Here is a 20,709-nt window from a genome sequence, read left to right as displayed (position 1 = left end):
CATCCCCCTCGCAGCTGGAGCCCAAAAGGTGGGAAAGCAAGGGCCGTAGCGCCCATAGATATAGGAAATGTATATAAAGGTCTAGATAAAATATTTCAAAGGGAGTGAATACGGAGGTGACAGCTAGCAGAAACGTGTAATATCTGCAGGCTATCCTTAAAAAGCGCTATCTATCGGTAAGAAAGCTCGTGCTATCGTTGCGAGAGCCATTGTCTTCTGCTTAAAAATTATACTAAAAGTCACCAACAGATGGTGTCTAAAGACTACGGCCTGCGGAAAGGTCAAGCACTTAGTACTAAAATACTTAGAGAGATCGCGCTCTTGGTCACGTGCCTTCCTAGGGGTCTGCTAGGTGTCAATTCCGTATTTTATGTTAGGCTTAGACGCCCCGAAATTTATCTAGACCTTTATATACATTTATTATATCTATGGTAGCGCCTTATACGGAGACCCGCCGCCGAGCAGCTGGAAACCAACCCAGCCGGAGCGTTAGCAGAACCACTCCCCTTAACCTGAGCCGAAGCGCAATTACCACTCCTTACCTGACCAAAGCCAAAGGTGGAGGTAGGACCAGCGCGCAACCACCGAGCGGCAACCACACTTGAGAGTAAAGCCACTAGTTATTTATCCTCTTGGCCTGATAAGGGCCACAGCTGCGCCACAGTCGGACTTACTCTGAACTAAATGATGCCACAGTTTCCCACTTTCTCCAGTGTCACGGAGCAGTAAATGTTTAAGCATATTTTGCAACTAACTACAACCAACATTATCGGCAAAGGGCGTTAAAATGGTTAGTAAGATAGTTTTCATACCTTACAAAACCTACGGCATAGTTTAATAAAAAATAAAAATGGATTAAAATCTACGCCACTTATACATGCAAATACAGAAAAATAAATAAAACTAAAAAAATAAATAAAACCAAAAAAATAAATAAAACGAAAGAAATAAATAAAACTACTTGATTATTTATTTTTCTGTATATTTCAGTTTTTTTCGACTTGGTGTATCTGCAGTCAATGTCTGACTACCGAGCGTAGCGAGACTGGAGCCGATCGCTCTACCTAGGTAGCTAAAAATTCACTAGACATTCAACGTAATAAAAAGTCCTATAAAAGCAGACGACATTTTGTACTTCCACTAGCACGATCTCTAGATTCGTTGCTGAGTAATTTTCTAGAATTCAGAGAACTTTGTTAATTATTAGTTCAGCCATGAATCTAAGGAACACGCTACGTTTCAGCTTTCACGCGCTATTCAACATGACTATTAAAGCAGGACTGTCACCAAAACCAAAATTTACGAGGTTTGTTTACAGAAAGATAGAAAATATATTAATAATTATGTCCCTGAAATTTTATAGTTATTGGAAAAGTATTTAAAAAGTTACGCTACTTTTTCCGCAACCTACATCAAACGGCTCCAAAAATTTCAGAAATAGCGGTTGAACCTACATGCAGCGCCAAAAGAATGAAGCGGCAAAAATTTTAGAAAGGGCGACGTGTAAGGCATATTAAAAACACCATTAACTACAATCTACCAATATAACTAGGTTAAAAAGCCAAGGAGAATGTCGTAGCAGACGGCAGTTCCGACCGAAAAACGATAAAACCGGTGAAAAAATATTTCGTTCACGAGATGGCGCTGCAGGTAGGTTCAACCAAGCGGTTCTGAGATTCTCGAGTCGGGGGGGATAAAACGCGAAATTCGGTTGCTTATAATAAATCAAATACTGGAAATATTAACATGAAACTTTTTGTATAACCATTTTTGGACGTTCTCTATCCATTTAATTAGTTTTTAACCAATTTTAGGGTGGTGACAGTTCTCCTTTAAGAGCAGCTTAGCGGTAATATTAGTGGCTGAGATACAACAGCGGCATTTCCGATTTAGACCACACCTACCGTGTAAAAATGATTATCAGTAAATTTTGTATGAAAAAGTCAAAACTTTAATTTTCAATCAAATGAAATTATTAGGTGGTCCGCGGGTACATTTTATATTTTATTATCACTACAAACAACCGCGCACTGTTTAAAATGGCTACACTTTAATTAAAGGCTGCGTTCGAATCTTGCTTTCGAGGTAGCCCTGAAAAAATAAAACCTCAAATACAAAAGCTCCAAGAAATCAGGGTTGCCAGATATACGAGTACAAGTTGATAATTTCTAATCAATTTTTGGGGTCGTACGATCAAAGATAATTTAAACTCGTACCCTAGATTCGAAATCACTATCTCGCGCGTTGCCGATAGAGTTTACCCACTTCCCGGTGGAACTCAGAAAAAATTCGCTCCATGGTTTGCGCCTTACCGCAACCGATGGAGCCCGATTTTTCTGAGGTCACGTGCCGGAAATGGGTAAACGCTTCGTAACAAAACCGTCAATGGGAAAGCTCTCAGTATTCGAATCTAGAGCACGAGTTTAAATTATCTTTGGTACGATATTGTCAACTCAACGGCATAAGTACCCTTTTATTTTCGATAATTGGGTCTGAGCGTACGATAATGTGCGATAATTTGTGATTTTCCCGAAATCTGCTTAAAATTGTAACTATTAATATTAGTTTGTGTTTTTAATAAAGTTTTTTCAATAGGCCCGACTTGATTTAAGCGTTATTACAATAAAGTTTAACGTAAATATTTCGCCAAAATCATAATTTATCGTCAAATTTCAGGCGTAACATAATTGATAGGTAGCGGCTAAAGCAGACGCTTTTAGTTTTTCCTCATCGTTATTCGTTAATTTGACTTTATAAATAATGACACTTGCATTTTATTATAATTTTTGCATCGTTTGCTTAAATTTTGATAAGATTATTTCAGAAAAAAACGTTCCTATGAATTTTAATTTGTCAGTAGCAGACGCTAGCACCGTTACGCTACCCAGACTCATTTCGGTCGCGAATAATTATATTTTCATGATCTGGCAACTCTGTAAAAAGTATATAATAATGCGAAGAATGTATTGAAGTTACTAAGAATATTTCAGTATAGCATTAACCCCTGGTACCATCCTCACAGCTTTTGTGGAGAAAGTTCGTCTTCATTTAAGGCTCATTCAAGGTCATACCATATAGCAAACTTGAATGAGAAAGCAGACGAATTTAAGCTACAAAGGCTGCGAGGATGGGAATTAGAATCCTGTAGTCCAATATTCTTAGTAACTTCAATACATTCTTGATAATGCTTACAAAATGGCGGAACACACAACGGGCTGTTCTGTTTTTCGTAAATCCAAAGTCGGTGATCGTCCAAGGTTTGACACACTATATGACAATCAAGTTTCACCAGTGCCTGAGCAATCAATACCCAAAGAAAACTTTATTTATTATTGTTGGATCATTCTATTTTAGCTCCGTACGTACATGAACCGGTCTTGTGGGAAATCTGGCGCGGCAACGAATATAGTCCAAGGTGTCGCCTCTGTCTCGACAGGTTCCACTCCAACAAACCTGACAATTGTCGTTAAACGCGTCACATTAAATCGAATTGATCAAAGCGACTCGCTGTTATTTAAGTTCAGAAATATCAGATACTTCTTACGAGATAAGTATTAATCTATCTATATTCTATAGACTTCTATTTTGGGTCACAATAGTATTGCCACCTACCAATCGAGTTTTAAATTTTATGTGCGAAAGCTGTCTGCTCGTTCAAAAATCTCTCTGTACAAAAGCTAAAGGTTTCAGCCCAGTGAGAGAAATAAGAGTATATTATGTAATATTAAATACTTTTTTGTCTTGGCATGGTGCGCCGTTGTATTCTATGTGTGGAAACGTTTGTGAACGCGACGGCGAATAGCAGTGAAATTTGCATTCGATAGCGTTGTGGTCTGCTAGCTGTAATAAAATCCTAGTTATAACATATTAAATTCTTAAAGCAAGTATTGGCTCTATAAAAGAATGGCAAAAACACTGACGAAACGCTTCTAGAAGCACGGACATTCTATTGCCAGGGACGAGTAAATGAATTGAGCTTCTCATGTTAATACCTTTATCTTTATTTGTCGAAAGATCTGGCAGTGTGGCACCTGTGTACATCTATCTATCTCGCGCTGATCAGAAGATCAGGCTCTGAGGGTTAAATAGGAAAGTTAGCAGTTTTTGTTAGGGGAATCCATTTTAAAGCCTAAATCAACCAAGTTGTCGTTTGATTTTTCTTATCAGAGATAAATTATCACACAGTTGCGATTTTAAAACTAAGACATTTAAGGCGCCATTTCTTCGAGACAGTCTCTCGTCCTGGTAATAAAATGTCCGTGATCAAAACACCTTCCAACAACCGTAAACGCAATCCGAGCCCCCTGGACTACGTGTGCTATCTACTGGCGTCAATGCATACTAAAATAAGACCATTCATTATAACAAAGACGACCGAATACGGTTGCGAGGTGTAATAATTAGACAAACTAAACTAACAAAGGAGACTAGTACCCGAGATGGTTATCACCGATTTTGTTGAAACTCGGGGGTTTGGTAGACCTTATGGTAGTATGAAAATGGCCAAAGGGAAAAGTTGCAATGGGCTTTAGTTTTCCCATGGCAACCGAAAATGATTTGACCTCTCCATTTAAAAAAGCATGAGATTTTCTCGGTCACCCAAATTTTGTTAAAATTTAATCAAAATTTATCAATTTTACCCAAAATAGGTCAAATTTATCTTTTTGGGTAAGTTTTGAAAATATAATTTTTTAAGTGAAACCGAGAAAATCCCATGCTTTTTTAAATGGAGATTTTTTTGTTTTGAGAGATCAAAATCATTTCCGGTTGCCATGGGAAACCTAAAGCCCATTGCAACTTTTCCCTTTGGCAATTTTCGTACTACCGGTCTACCTAACCCCCGAGTTTCAACAAAATCGGGGTTAGCCACCACGGGTAGTCTCCTTGTAAGTAGAAATAAATGCATTCTGGGTTATTGAAGGCTATATGCACCAAGAAATGAATATCGGCGATGGTGGGGTGAAGCAATCGGCATTGAGATGCTTTGTCGTAGAGGCCGGAATCGATATCTTGGAATTGAAATTGTCGTCCCGTTCGCTCGTTGATTACATTTCGAGATGGCGGAGATGACAGTTTCTTCAGCCGATCCATGTACTTGACGCATATCGCCGTTTCGCAAACCTTTTTCCCCCGGTAAAAATCCCCACATTAATTTACAGTTGTAATTATCTTTAGTTTAAGGGTGCCCAAATGTCTAATTTTTAAGGTCGAGATAACCATTTTCAAGGTCAAAAATGCCTGGTTTATATTAGTTACTTTTTATTATAAGATTTTAATGTATTTTAAAGGAATGCATTTTGAAGATCGAGAAGTTCATGCTAGATATTTTTTATGATATTTTAATGTTTTTTCGAGATAAATGTTTTGAAGGTCGAGATGGTCATTTTCCAAGTCAAGATCATCCATTTGCTTACCCTTGCTTTAGATAAGTTATCGATAAAATACTGAATATACCTTTCTATTATCGCAAACTCGCAGGGTGTGATTAAGTTTGCAACAGGCTAAGCAGGTCATTGACAAAATTTTCTTCGAAAGTTTCAATTATTCAAATTAAATTATAATTAAATATAGAACTCACAATTTCACAAATGGACTTACTGCTTCGAATGCTGGCTTAGTTTCATTTTGTATTCTTACGAACGGAGGTGGACGATTTTCAGCCCTATACACTGGTTTTAAATGCTCGACATAACCTGAAAAGACAGGTATTTGTTTTATAAAATAACGTTGCATTATTTTGGTAATTTTTAAATCGGATTTTGGCGCATGAAAAAACTGATTAGAATCAAAACCACCGAACATGGACGGTACTAAAGTGATTACGATCTTATTACAGATTTAGCATTACCAAAGGCTGTACTCAGTTTTAAATTACTGTAATTGGTGTGCAGATTTTTGGTCACCTTAGCTATATACGAAAAATCTACCTTCTTGCTGATGAGTTAAATGATACTTTTTTACGGTATAATTTACACTTTCTATCTATAAACAAGCATAGTAGCAATATGGACGCCCACCATTAGGCCACTTGTCAGTCGAGGGTCTGAGGTCATTGCGGAAGAGCAGGGGGGGGGGGGGGGATAAAGAAGGTTAAGAAGGCCTGAAAATATTATAAAATCTATAGCTAACTAGGAAACAAAAACTATACAGCGCTATTTCAGTAGGACTTGTTACGGTGACTATTTTTTGATTTGAAACATGGGCTGATGTTCAGTCCTATTGCCCAATATCAAACCCAATAAAACCAAAAATGAACAAAAGGTTTAAACTACTCATTTTCACCCTACTGGTCAATGTCTCCTAAAAAATTGAAAAGGTGGGCTTCAGAAATCCAAATAACTACTAAATTAATGAACCTTATGTCCTGGCCTGGAAAGTACTGGCAGAGCAATGTATAGAAGGGTCCATCCATTGTCCATGAACTTTACAATAAGAAAACATATAAATTTCTTACCGTACGAAGGTACAGCTGCTAAGTAGTCACACTTGAAGAAATGAAAATTGAAAAGAACTAACAGTAACCGATACAAAATGGCCATTTGAATATTGTATATTTTGGGACGCGATCACTGAGAAGGCGGTAATTGAAATGAGAGCCAATTCAGTCCGCCGTCGCCTTTTATAAATGCCGCCTGTTTACCCAATTCTAAGTCAGGTGTAAAAGCGGCTCTTCGTTTAAACATTCCCCGGTCCTCTTAATGTTTGGCTTTTGTATCCAATTAATGATGCCAAATTCCAAATCGTCGGCCCATTTTAAGGCATACCCTATGTATGCCTCTTTCGTGTCGTCTAGAACTAGAATTCGCGCAGTTTATATTAAGGGTTCAGTAATAAGGTAATTATATAAATAATCAGCTAGCTAGCGAGGCTAATACTCAAGGCAATACCTTGGGCCCAAGTCATAATTTTAACGTAAACAATTTACTTAAACGAAACGTTTAAATTAACGAGTAATTTCTGTGTAAATCCGCTCTAACTTTCAGTTAAAGGGAAACCATGCAAATATTTTACTGTCGTAAGTCGGAACATTTTCTGGAAAATGACCGAGGTCTTTTTTCCGGAAAAGTTTCCGTATTTTTTCGAAGAAAATAAAATAAAGTTTTCATTCCATGATTAGTCTAATATATTGTTTGCAAATTTAAATAAAGCGGCATTTTCGCCTCATTTTTTCGAAAAGTAAAACTAAACCTCTAGACTAGTTTAAACTGATTAACAATGTAACACTATTAATGTTTTGTAGTATGTTTAGTTGTTTACTGATAATAGACATTTTATATCGATAAAAAGTTAAAAACGTTAAAAACCCTTAAAAAGTAACTTATGTTTCAATTTTGCATTTTTCCGAAAATTTTCTGGAAATTTTTCCGCATTTTATTTTTCCGGAAAAATAACCACACTAAAATATTTAGTAATGGTTTCTTACACCAGATAGGATAAGGGCGCAGAATCGAGCTATATTGTTAGAGTAATGCTCAAATAAATTGTCTAGAAGTGTTGAAAGTAAAGTGAATGCTTAATTTTCCGGAAAAATTAAATGCGTAAAAATTTCCTAAAATCGGAAAAATATTAAAATTAAGCATATATTACTTTTTAAAGGTTTTTATTCTAGATTAGTCTAAAGGTTTAGTTATACTTTTGGATTCGAAAAAATGAGGTGAAAATGACGTGAGATTTAAATTTTCCGGAAAAAAGGCATCGGTAATTTTACGACTTACAACTCTAGTTGAAACTATTATCAATAATACAAAAACATAATCTATTGGGCGCTATTATATCGATAATGATGGCTAAATTATGACTTAAAATGGTAATATTAAATACTTTTTATAAAATACTTATGAGTCTAAATTGGAAATACGCTCTGAACGTATTTAAACTATCCACTATTAAAAAAACTAAAATTCACAAAATTTACGGATTTTAGTTGGCTCGTCAAGTTTGTTCTCCAAAGAAATAAAATTATTTTAGCAAAAAGCAAACGCCAGGGAAAGTGATACCAAAATGTCATCAATCGTGACATTCAACTTAACCTCTAAAATTTCAAAACTTATTTTTCCGATAAAAGATGGCTCTACGGTGATATTATTATTTTTGACGAAAGTTTTCCTGGTAGACCGAAATCCATACACGGTAGAGCGGTAAAACCAATAGAACAGTTTTTAGCCATTACACGGACGCTTCACATTTGCCGCCCCGTATTCTTAAGTTTAGAAAAAATATCCATTTAAGAAATAATTAAATTAAGTCATGCTTTTATTTTCAATTCCTGTAGCTTTCACGCTATTTATACACTTAGGTGAGTGAAACTGCATTCATTTTTATTCCAATTTTACGAAGGAACCGCTAATATTAAACTTTCATATCAAGTTTTTATTTTAGGGAAAGATTTAAATTGGTTTTAAATTAATTCCGATCTTTTAAACCCCTTTTTTTATTCTATGGAAAAATATAAGTTTTTAAATTAATTTCAATCTTTCATATTTCACGGTATAAGATTCGTTGAAAAAAGCATATTTTTCTGATTTCGTTAATATTAAAATTTAATCACAATTTGTTTTGCTCTTTATGAAAAGATACGATATTTAGTTTTTTAGATGGATGAAGAACTTTTAAAACTGAAGTGAAGTAGTTCATATTTCACGGTATAAGTTTTATAACGGGAAGTCGTTGAAACGGTTCCCTCCATTTCGGTTCAAGTAAATTCTGCATAATGAGGTAGTTCAATATTGACTCAGCCTTCGAAATTAATTCCCTTATATAGACCGCTCAGCAGACAGCTTCCAAAGGTTCTAAAAGCGGAGATTAAGCGTCGGCTTATCGTACGTGAACGCGAACGGCAAGAGGGAAAGAGGCGCGTACAGTCGAACTGTTCGCGACTCGTGGCGTTTCTTGTTTGTTTTCCAGATTTATCCTTCGCAGCGGCGGAGTCGCAAAACACGCTGACTCGTCTCAGAAAAGATTTGCTGGAACATTACGATCCTCACAGTCGGCCATTTCTCAGTGGCAACAAAGCCACGAGCGTCAAGTTGACCTTCATCCCGCTGCACATGAGCGAATTGGTATTCAAATTATGAGCGTAGTCTTCAGAGATTCGCGTTCCAAAGACCAAAAACAAACAGAAGCCGCGCGGAGAAGCGGGAAACGGTAGATGGATCTTTGAATTTCGTCTTGTTAATCCGCAAATTGATAGGCTTTTTTGAAGCTGCTTTTGGGACACACCTGTTGTTAAACAGAAGTATATAATGTCCCTCCTAAGGATACTGCTGATTTCTCTATATTGTCGATATTTCTCGAATATCTCTGATATTTCTCGAATATCTCTGATATTTCTCGAATATCTCTGATATTTCTCGAATATCTCTGATATTTCTCGAATATCTCTGATATTTCTCGAATATCTCTGATATTTCTCGAATACCTCTGATATTTCTCGAATATCTCTGATATTTCTCGAATATCTCTGATATTTCTCGAATATCTCTGATATTTCTCGAATATCTCTGATATTTCTCGAATATCTCTGATATTTCTCGAATATCTCTGATATTTCTCGAATCTCTCTGATATTTCTCGAATATCTCTGATATTTCTCGAATATCTCTGATATGTCTCGAATATCTCTGATATGTCTCGAATATCTCTGATATTTCTCGAATATCTCTGATATTTCTCGAATATCTCTGATATGTCTCGAATATCTCTGATATGTCTCGAATATCTCTGATATTTCTCGAATATCTCTGATATTTCTCGAATATCTCTGATATTTCTCGAATATATCTGATATTTCTCGAATATATCTGATATTTCTCGAATATCTCTGATATTTCTCGAATATATCTGATATTTCTCGAATATCTCTGATATTTCTCGAATATCTCTGATATTTCTCGAATCTCTCTGATATTTCTCGAATATCTCTGATATTTCTCGAATATCTCTGATATTTCTCGAATATCTCTGATATTTCTCGAATCTCTCTGATATTTCTCGAATCTCTCTGATATTTCTCGAATCTATCCGATATTTCTCGAATCTCTCCGATATTTCTCGAATCTCTCCGATATTTCTCGAATCTCTCCGATATTTCTCGAATCTCTCCGATATTTCTCGAATCTCTCCGATATTTCTCGAATCTATCCGATATTTCTCGAATCTCTCCGATATTTCTCGAATCTCTCCGATATTTCTCGAATATCTCCGATATTTCTCGAATATCTCCGATATTTCTCGAATATCTCCGATATTTCTCGAATATTTCCGATATTTCTCGAATATCTCCGATATTTCTCGAATATCTCCGATATTTCTCGAATATTTCCGATATTTCTCGAATATTTCCGATATTTCTCGAATATCTCCGATATTTCTCGAATATCTCCGATATTTCTCGAATATCTCCGATATTTCTCGAATATCTCCGATATTTCTCGAATATCTCCGATATTTCTCGAATATCTCCGATATTTCTCGAATATCTCCGATATTTCTCGAATATCTCCGATATTTCTCGAATATCTCCGATATTTCTCGAATATCTCCGATATTTCTCGAATATCTCCGATATTTCTAGAATATCTCCGATATTTCTAGAATATCTCCGATATTTCTCGAATATCTCCGATATTTCTAGAATATCTCCGATATTTCTAGAATATCTCCGATATTTCTCGAATATCTCCGATATTTCTAGAATATCTCCGATATTTCTCGAATATCTCCGATATTTCTCGAATATCTCCGATATTTCTCGAATATCTCCGATATTTCTCGAATATCTCCGATATTTCTCGAATATCTCCGATATTTCTCGAATATCTCCGATATTTCTCGAATATCTCCGATATTTCTCGAATATCTCCGATATTTCTCGAATATCTCCGATATTTCTCGAATATCTCCGATATTTCTCGAATATTTCCGATATTTCTCGAATATCTCCGATATTTCTCGAATATCTCCGATATTTCTCGAATATCTCCGATATTTCTCGAATATCTCCGATATTTCTCGAATATCTCCGATATTTCTCGAATATCTCCGATATTTCTCGAATATCTCCGATATTTCTCGAATATCTCCGATATTTCTCGAATATCTCCGATATTTCTCGAATATCTCCGATATTTCTCGAATATCTCCGATATTTCTCGAATATCTCCGATATTTCTCGAATATCTCCGATATTTCTCGAATATCTCCGATATTTCTCGAATATCTCCGATATTTCTCGAATATCTCTGATATTTCTCGAATATCTCTGATATTTCTCGAATATCTCTGATATTTCTCAAATATTGCAGAATTAATATATTTTTCCCCCGACATTTCCAACATTTCAGCGGATTTACGGATTTGTTTTCAATATTTCTCAAATTCCTTATATTTCTATTTATAATAAAGTTGTTAAAGGCATAGTAAGTACAACTGTAATGGTTTCTAAAAAAAATATCTATATATTTATAAATTTCCCAATTATTTAGATTTCTCACTATTTGTGCCTCCTACTACTACTTTTTGGTTTTTAAAACATGTACCCTAGAAGGCTTCTAGAGAATCCAAAAGTTATATCTACAGAGACTTTACCTGGCTCTATAGCCTTTAAATTATTCTATAGAAAACATTTAGAGAAGCTAATTCTATAGATACTTTATAAAGTTTGTTGGCACTAATATGCTTAGAAGTTTATTGTCATAAACGTTTTGTACGTTAATTTTTTAAACTTAAATTTATTTGATTACAGTTGTAAAGGCTGGTTCACACGGGCAGTGTTTTCCTGATTTTCTCTATTTTCTCGTTTTACCACCTTTTCCCGTTGTTCTGGCGCACGGGAAAACGACTGTACACACGGACAAAATTAAACGGACTTTTCCGCCGTCAGCGCTGCCGGTAAACGAGAAAACGGAGAAAAAAATGTTGAAATATCTCTACTTTTTCCCCGGTTTCCGAAGCACTTTGAGCTCGACTAATCAGCGAGCGTTTCGCTGTCACGGGATTTTGAAATTCTTTAAAAGTAGGCTTAAGAATTTTTGCGTCTACCACGTGACGGCATAACGCTCGCTGATTGGTCGAGCCCAACGCCCCTCAAAAAAAGGTTATCCGATTTCTCATTCCCCGGCAGCGCTCGCTGTGATAAAATCCGGCAAATTTTGTCCGTGTGTACAAACGGGAAAAGGTGGTAAAACGAGAAAATAGAGAAAATCAGGAAAACACTGCCCGTGTGAACCAGCCTTTAGGCCGAGTATTACACTCGGTCCGTAACTGCCGCGAACCTGCTAAGGTACATTTTTTCATTTTCGTAACCACGAATGCATTTAGGTGAACAAAGAACGCGTGTTGTAAATTTTGTATACCGGCGCTCCAAGCGAATAATCAGCCTACTACGCCGATGGTACCATCAATATGCCCTAAGCCAGCATCCACAAGCCTGGACAAGTGACAAAACAGCCATGGGCAATAGAACCCTACCACTGACAGTCGCGCCCTCGACGCGAGCCACTCGTCACGACAGAAGGCGCAGCCATGGGGCGACCCGCTCCCACTTCGCGCGCAGCTGTGGGATAGAGAGTGGATGCACTAGCACCTCTAGCCGACACTCTACCTACATATGTAGACAGCCAAGCACTTCAGAAAAGGCTCCCAAAGGGGAACGACGGGCACAGCGACCCACGTAACCCGGCACAGCTGGCACCGGAGATCCCGGTGTGACCCCAAAAGGCCGGGAAACAGGGTCACAGCGTCTCAAATGGAGGTGGAGATAGGACCATTTGATTACAGTTAGCATCTCCCAGTGTACCACCGCCCTTCTGGGTTACAAGAACCGGACCCCGACTCCCCGGTAAAGCCACCAGCTATTGCGCACCGTGTAGGCGGGTATAATCTGACGGATATCGTTCAAACAAAACCTCTTCGCAACCAAAAGTTTCAGTAGCGCCACCATGCCAGGTAGCCAAAGCGGTTGTCAGCGGTTTTCGCGTCTTGAAAGAAAAATCTCAAAGGCTTAACAATTCCCGAACTTACTTCTTTAGTTTTTTAGAGTTATGCAAGTGTTGAGATTACGTTTAAATGAAGAGGAAGTGACAGATGTAGGAAAATCAATATGTGCTGAAAAAAGTAACTTTCCATTTTATTTTTGGAATAGGGAAGGATAATTGACACGCCCTTTAATTGATTATTACATAAAAAATGGTTAAATTTAGAAGAATATAAATAAATATCTGTATTTTCATAATGCGGACCCTGGTTTTGTAATCGTTTGCTAGGAAATGAGAAGAATACACAACCAATTTTTAAATTTTAATACCCAGGCCTTTTGCGATTTTATGAAAAAGCTGTAACCAAACAGAATTTCACCCCATTGTTTAAAAAATAAACTTACAAATCAATAAATCAATAGATTTAATTGTAAATATTTACGGGAATACGACTGTCGATGAGCGTTTTTTTCCGTCTTGAAATTTAACGAATGGAGCCGCAATTTCGTTTCCCCAAAAATTAGTCCATGGTTTCCACACATTCACTATTTTTGACTCAACGGTCGCGGCACCTATCGAAAGTTTTGGTGGCGAGTACTTGCAGTCTCATATTATATTTTACGTTCTTGTCATAACTGGATACTTCTCTCGAAATAAATATATTATATACTTATGATAACTAAGAATGTATTTAGTTATACCTGGGTTTCCGTCAAAATTCTAAGAAGGAATTCTTCTCTTGAGAGAATTTTTCTTCCCGTGAGAACTCGCGCCCCTAGGGAGTATGTTTAGACTATCCGTCGGCAACGCGTCGGATGTCGTCAATTTTAAGGAACCAATGAAATACCGCACTGAACAGATATTTTTGGTGGGACGGAGCTTACTGCTAGAGCGAGAGGGGTGTTGGCAACAACTTGAAAAAAAAATTTTATTTATTCTCACCACAGACCACCTACCCCAAGAAGGACTCGCATTAACCTCGAAAAAACGTGTCACAAAAGTGATGTTCATTTTTGTTTTACAGAAAACAGAAAAAAGCGTGAAAATCCTTCATTTTAAGAAATTTAAATTAAAATTTCGTTAACGTGCCAGCTGCGACAATTTTTTATTGTAGCGTGTGCTCGTCTTTGTACCTTTAAAACTGCCTCTACTTGCCGCGAGATGGCGCGCTCTTAAAAGAACCGCATCTCATTCGATACATACTCTTATTGAAATTACTACCAGCGACGCGTGTCCCTCTTGGGGTAGGTGGTCTGCGTGTCTCACTAAGTAGAAATACATACATTCATGCTATACCTCAGGGAATTTATCAATGAACATACATTTAATGTTTGTTTTTGGTCTGGTCTGTCACCCTCAATACTGGCATATACATCTGATTTGAATATTTAAATCGCAGGATGAGCTGAGAGGTATCATGACCATAGAGGCGTACATGGAACTCGTAAGGGCCTTTTCATTTATATTAAAAACCAATTGAGAATCGCAACTGATAACTTTATCTTTTGACGAAGGTGTGGCGAGATCCAAGTCTGGTCTGGCTGCCCGAGAAATACGACGGAGTCAAAAACGCCCATTTTGCGGAAAGTGAAGTCTGGAAACCGGACGTCACGGTTTACGAAAGGTCTATCATGCATTCACCTTATGCGTCCCCGTATCAGGAGTTCATAGAGATAGGGGTATTCAACTAACGAGAAGCTTTCGAAACTTGATCCGTTGCGCAGCCTGTGAAGCTTAAATTTAATTAAAAACCCTCATTTACCCTGGCGTTACATATCGCGCAAATGCGAAACTAAATGGACGCGGGTAAACGTAAATATTTAGTATTTAATTAAATATTTATTTGAGACCAAAAAAGTGTTTTCTTTGGTACTTAACGCCAGTAACGTAACGTGGCAAAAAGAAGTAAACTAATAGCTTGTCCTCGTCGCCATCTGCCTTAATATCAGCCAACTAATTATGTGAAGAAATAGCAGATGACTTTTCAATTTCAATGTTTTTCGGTTGAAACTTTCAGCTGTTGCGCCGAGATAATTTTGAACGAGCAGACAGCTTTCATATATTCCATTTAAATCAAGATTCTTTTGACCAAAATTTAAACTACGCAGGAAGCCTATAGATATTCGTCTATGTAACCGATGTTTATAGGTAAATAAAAATAAACAAGTCCGGGTGATTATTAATGGTCTGAACATTTTATGAGTGACGTTTATAGTTGATCCACAAACCTTATTTACGTATTATTTATTTCAAATGATAATGTTGAATACTCTTAATCTTGATAAATTCGTGCCCATATCAAATTGAGTGTTCTAACGTATTTGGCCTTCTTTTGTGGGTCCCGCTAGCATGGGTTCGGAAGTAGATCCGTGGCACAACGTTTACGTGGTTGCGAACAGTTCGGGGTACGTCCGCTGGAACCCACCCGCCACTCTGAATATTATCTGCGCCTTGGACTTCGAAGATTACCCCAACGACGTCCACGAATGCTCCATGACGGTGGGCTCGTGGTCTTACCATGGCGAACTCCTCGACATCGTCACGGACGACAACGAAACCGAGATTACCAACACCTTCATGTTGATCGAGAACAGCAACCCCAACTGGAGGGTATGTGTTTTGCTTCTCAGTTTAAGCTATTGAATCGAACGTCATTCCTCTCCCTTAGGTGCTTAAGGTTTCCGCGTCGAAAATTCTGAACAAATACGAAGTGTTCGAAGAAATAAAACCATCTTCCGCCGTCGAGTACGTCATCAAATTAGAACGGATTGGTATGGCCGAAGAGGATCTGGTGGCGCTACCGAGGATCATGGCGATATTTTTGACCTTGACGATGTTCGTAATTCCTCACGGCACCGACTTCCAAACCATGAAGATGATTTTGGGCAGCGCGCCTCTTCTCATCTTAGTCGTGCTCATCTTTCTCGTTGCTATGAATGTGCCCACCGTTTCCTGTTTGCCCAATGGACGTACGGAACCAAACGAATTCGTGATAGTCTCCATTTGAGTAGCCACATTTTAAATAGCTTCAGGGTGAAACACTGAAAAAGCCGTTTGTAATTCACTATGTATAGTGCTTCCAACCAATTCTCAGATGAAAGTTACGTTTTCTTACCTGAGCAAATAATTATGATATATCAGATTATCTGTATTTACTGCAAGAGATAAGAGTTGCAGTTTCATAGGGGACAATAGCCTTCGCATTTTTGTACGTAAATGAAAGAAATCACGTTAAAAGATTAAATTCCTTAAAAACAGTACATGTAATTTACCAAAACGCTAATTTAGGCCTACAGTAGGCCTAAGACGTATCAGTATTTCTCATCAGACATGGTTTTTAGCCAGTTGCAGAAATCAAATCTACGTTCCATATCTCCTTCGTGGAGAGCTTGGTGGAGGGTCGCTCGATACGGATGGAAGTAAAGAGTGGTTCACACGTAATAATAATAATCCGAGATCGTCTCTTGCACCTCTGACGCTTGCTCGAGGATACGCAACAAAATAGGCTAGAACGGTGTCTTCCATGTTGATGTTTCGACGACCTGGCCCACGAAATCTGGGATTGACGTTTCCGTAAGTCTGAAAGTCACGAACAGCTCCAAGAACGGTGTTGTGGCTTGGACTTCTATCTGGATATCGAACCGAGTATCGAATGGTGAACAATTCACTAACCCTATGCGCGTTACGATTGGCTTCACCATAAAAGGACGCTGATCACGAGAATAATTCAGTGGCATGTTGATTAGACTCAATAAACGTTAGAGAATGGTTGAAAACATTTCACATTAAATACTAATTGAAAACTTGACCTTTGTGCGTAGTTGGCCTACTGATATGTTTTTAGGCCTACTGTTGGCCTAAATTGGCGTTTTGGTAAAGTACATGTACTGTTTTTAAGGAATTTAATCGTTTAACGTGATTTCTTTCATTTACGTACAAAAATGCGAAATCTATTGGCCCCTATGGACAGCTTGTTTTTTTCATCAGCTCATATCTTCGGGAAAAGTGATCTTTTCCAATGAAACCAATTTCTTTGAACATTTTCGACAGCACTCTACAACTTTCTCATTGAAACGTTTTTTCTAACACCTACCGGTGAAAAAATATTTTTTACAAAAACCAGAAATTATTTCCGATTTTTTTCTGAAATTTAGGATTTAAAGCGATAACACACTAGAAATAATACCCTGAAAACTCTATCTCTTGCAGTTTCTGAAAAAAATGCCTAGTCAGAGCAACTCAAAACACCCTGTATACATGTATGTACTAAACGTATAAATTAGATAACTGTTCCGTTTAATGAATCTGTTGAAATGAAATGTAGCAGATCAGTTCAAATCGGTTACTTGAGATAATGAATAAGATAAAATTTTAGAGCGATAACCTGATCTGGCTAGCTGATTACCTTCAAGTGTCTGATAATTATGACCTGAATAACCTGACCAAGTGACCGTTGGAAGCACTATGTAGGCGTTTGAATTAAAATAGAATAGGTTTTGCAACATGAACTACACTATTCGCTCTATGATTCAGAGGAGCTGATTTTTGGTAATCCCTTTAATTATATTGTTAAATATTCAAATCATATGTGAAAGACTTAAAAACGCAATGTTTGTGAGTATTACAGACAATTTTGTGGGAGTCTAAGTTAGAATGTTGGGGTTTCGTATATTCCGTTAAGTAGATACTAGACTAGGATCAAAACAATTTAAGTCATTGATTTATTTAATCAAATATTTGAAATAGACCTGTAAACGGTACACTTGAAAATTTGTTTTTACATTACCCATGACACTTCTAAGCAAGTTCCAATATTTGTTTCCTAATGATGGAGATATGTATCAATTAAAAGTTTAGCGTACAGGTTGATATTCACGTCCGGTTGAAAATAATTTAATTCATCTTAAGAAGTCAATACAGCGCGAGACTGAAGGCGTTTTAACTCCATCTAGTGTCAAAAATCAGAACTAAATATTAGCAGGGTTTCACCCGAAGAATTCGTTAATTTTGAGAGTTAAGACTATCACAAAGAATTTCTATTTTTCGTTTAATTGACTTTCTAAAATTTCCATTAATTTCAATTAGTTCGAGCTCTGAAGGCCACGTTTGCGCTGTCTTCCATATCACTCTTGCTGCAAGTCCTGCTTATCAACTTATCCTCTTGCAACAATTGCAGTCCCCCCGATTGGATGACTCGCTTCTTGAAGCCGAAGTGGGTCAATTACGCGCTGTGCTTTTGCGGCGCCAGCACGGCCCCTTCGTCCACTGTCCAGGAAGACGGCACAACCAGAGTGGTGGAATCGCTGGACCCCAGGAAGAAAGACTGGTTGATGCTGGCTTCCTTGCTGGACCGACTGTTCCTCGTCCTTTTCCTGTTTCTCTTTCTGGTTACCGGTTCATTTTGGTAAATCGTCATTTCGTATTCTTCGACAATTTAAATTCTCCGTTACCCGAGGTTTTTTTTTATATTATTCCCAATTTGAATTTTGTCAATTAAAGCACAGATTTAATATAAACTATTGCTCGTAATTTCAATCGAAAGTCGTATGTACCGCTCAGCTTAGCTAGACAGTACGATAGTTTAACCATGGACAGTAAATTAAGAGGACAGGTTTTCGATAACCTTCCACAGTGCATTTTATTTCTCCCCGCGTATCAATCAGCTCGAGAGACTCCGAGGGAGTCTTGCAAGGTCGTTTGTACCACGTGATCTTAAAATTTCAAAATGGCAATTTAATGCGGTTGATATTGTTACGTAATTTGTTACGCATTATATTTTAGTAATTTTTAATTTTGGTTTTTTAATTCAATAAAAACTATCAACTGATATTTACTATATCATATTTAATCTATAAAAACGTGAAAAAATACCTTTTGGCGTAAAAATGTACTTCGTGTTTATCTTCTGTTTTTTCGAACAGTATCGTCCACTCTTAGCGATACTTGTTTTTTTTTTCAAATAACCTTGGCCGACTCCCTCAGTGTGATTGGTTTACGGGGGCTAAAAACCAGGCTTTTTACCGATCCTCTAAAATCTACTATCCATGGTTTAACCAAGAATGCATTTATTTCTATATACTTAGGAAGATTGCGATTGGTAAAAATCTTATAATACCTCTAGAGAAAAATGATCTCAGAAATCTTGAAGTCAACTCGAAAATCCGAAATCTGGGAAAATATCAGTTGCAAAATCTTAAAATCTGCTTCTGATATTGCTTTGAGATTCAAAATCCCGTGCGCAAAATTAGCAAGTGTCGGACAATTCGGGAGGTTGACAATTTTGAGACTAGTTTTAGCGTTGCTCCCAATCCACCTCACAGTAAGCTCCACCCCCCTTAAAAAACATATCAGCCCGTTATCTCATTGGTTCCCTTAAATAATAATAATAACCAGCTAGGCTAATACCCAAGGAACCACTTTAGGCATAAGTCATCAAGCGACCTTTGAAGCCATTAATTCAAGTGGCCGGGTTACAATGCGTAGGAGGGTGGTGGCAAGCCCTGCATGCCACGCGAGCCAACAGCTCCCTATACTAACTATTAAAGTTAACCTCAACAAGTTCTTATGGAAGGGAAAACCGAAAAGCTCGGGGGAAAACCCCTTAAACCAGCGGGGAGAGAACTTGCAAACTCAACGCGGAAGGAGTTGTTCCGAGTTTTCACCCGGTGCCACAAGCTGGGATCGAACCCGGCTCCTCTTGCTGCGAGGTGAAAGTGCTAACCACTCCGCCACCCCACTTACAGATATCTAGATAAAAACTGTGGCGTTTTTTCTTTATTTCTGATTAACACTGTACTGTGAAGCTCTCGTGGTAGGATACCGATGGTATACCATTATGGCCTCGTACGAATCGGCGTAAGTGCCTCCGCTTCATCTGATTGCCGCTGCTTGCCTCTATCAAAGATGATATAGAACTCCGTAACCTACATTCAAATTCTGAGAGCTTCCTGAATGACGGTTTTGTATAGAAGCGTTTACCCACTTCCGGCCCGTGACCCCCGAAAAATTGGACTCCATCGAACAGCGCGTCATTATCGTGGTCCGTGGTCTTATCTATAGTTGGTTATCATGGTAACTACGTAGCTAAGGTTTTCGGAGCTTCTGCAGGAAGTGGGTAACGCTGAATGACTACGCGCTTCATATTATATTTGCATCTAACCATGCCACAGTCGACCTGCATTTATTATACAAAGGGTTTTTTCGTCCCCGTATGGGTTCCCGACAAACATCGAATTCCCTCAAAGGCATTTGATAGAATTTTAAATACGGCGCCGTTTGATTAATAATGCTAGTGTCTCGGCCAGTGCAGTGCCACAGTTATTATACAAAGGGGTTTGGGGGGGTTTCGGCCCCACATGGAAATTTCCATTCTAAGAAAGCGGTTTTTGGTCCACAACTGATTATCTTACATTAATCGATTGGAAATATCGTTTGAAATGTAAATTTGGGTACTAGGTGGCTCCGCTTCCTTACAATAAACCGAAATTTAAATTCTATATCTTCATTTTCCACGCGCATTAGGTCGATGGAAAACAGGGTTGCCATACATTTTCAATGTTAAATAAATAATTTAGAACGAAAAATGCATGGCAACCCTGTTAAAATAGCGTCTGTTTCACACATTGAGTTGGGAATATTAATCTAGAGATCCAATCAAATGCCGTCTCCTCTAAAATGACGAGACAACGTTATCATATGACCCGTGGCGCCGTCCATTATTTTTGAAAAAAAAATA

At 37.7% G+C, this 20,709-nt stretch overlaps 2 protein-coding genes across 3 annotated transcripts; one reads left to right on the top strand and one right to left on the bottom strand.

Moving 5' to 3' along the window:
- Positions 1-1,955: 1,955 nt before the first annotated feature.
- Positions 1,956-6,948, bottom strand: LOC149948880 (uncharacterized). Of its 2 annotated transcripts, XM_090172765.1 has the most exons (9): positions 6,888-6,948; positions 6,455-6,795; positions 5,587-5,693; positions 5,455-5,526; positions 4,933-5,121; positions 3,733-3,840; positions 3,367-3,453; positions 3,193-3,295; positions 1,956-2,091 (listed from the first exon to the last, which is right to left on the bottom strand). In XM_090172765.1, exons 2-9 carry the CDS (start codon positions 6,537-6,539, stop codon positions 2,051-2,053), a joined length of 792 nt encoding a protein of 263 aa, XP_090028891.1. In that variant the 5' UTR covers positions 6,540-6,795; positions 6,888-6,948; the 3' UTR covers positions 1,956-2,050. The 2 variants fall into 2 exon arrangements, with proteins under 2 accessions (XP_090028891.1, XP_090028892.1); XM_090172766.1 differs by lacking the exon at positions 6,888-6,948 and having other exon boundaries at positions 5,599-5,693.
- Positions 6,949-8,247: 1,299 nt separating this feature from the next.
- Positions 8,248-18,423, top strand: LOC149948879 (neuronal acetylcholine receptor subunit alpha-7-like). The gene is made up of 7 exons (XM_090171177.1): positions 8,248-8,296; positions 8,905-9,059; positions 14,374-14,418; positions 14,489-14,598; positions 15,323-15,584; positions 15,643-15,943; positions 18,060-18,423. Exons 1-7 carry the CDS (start codon positions 8,248-8,250, stop codon positions 18,380-18,382), a joined length of 1,245 nt encoding a protein of 414 aa, XP_090027303.1. The 3' UTR covers positions 18,383-18,423.
- The last annotated feature ends 2,286 nt before the right edge of the window (positions 18,424-20,709 follow it).

Source organism: Leiobunum rupestre, chromosome 4, assembly GCF_980474605.1.
Source record: "Leiobunum rupestre chromosome 4, qqLeiRupe1.1.hap1, whole genome shotgun sequence".
NCBI classification, from domain to species: Eukaryota; Metazoa; Arthropoda; class Arachnida; order Opiliones; family Sclerosomatidae; genus Leiobunum; species Leiobunum rupestre.
Note: the sequence above shows the minus strand (reverse complement) of the source record. Positions and strands in the feature narration are given on the sequence as shown.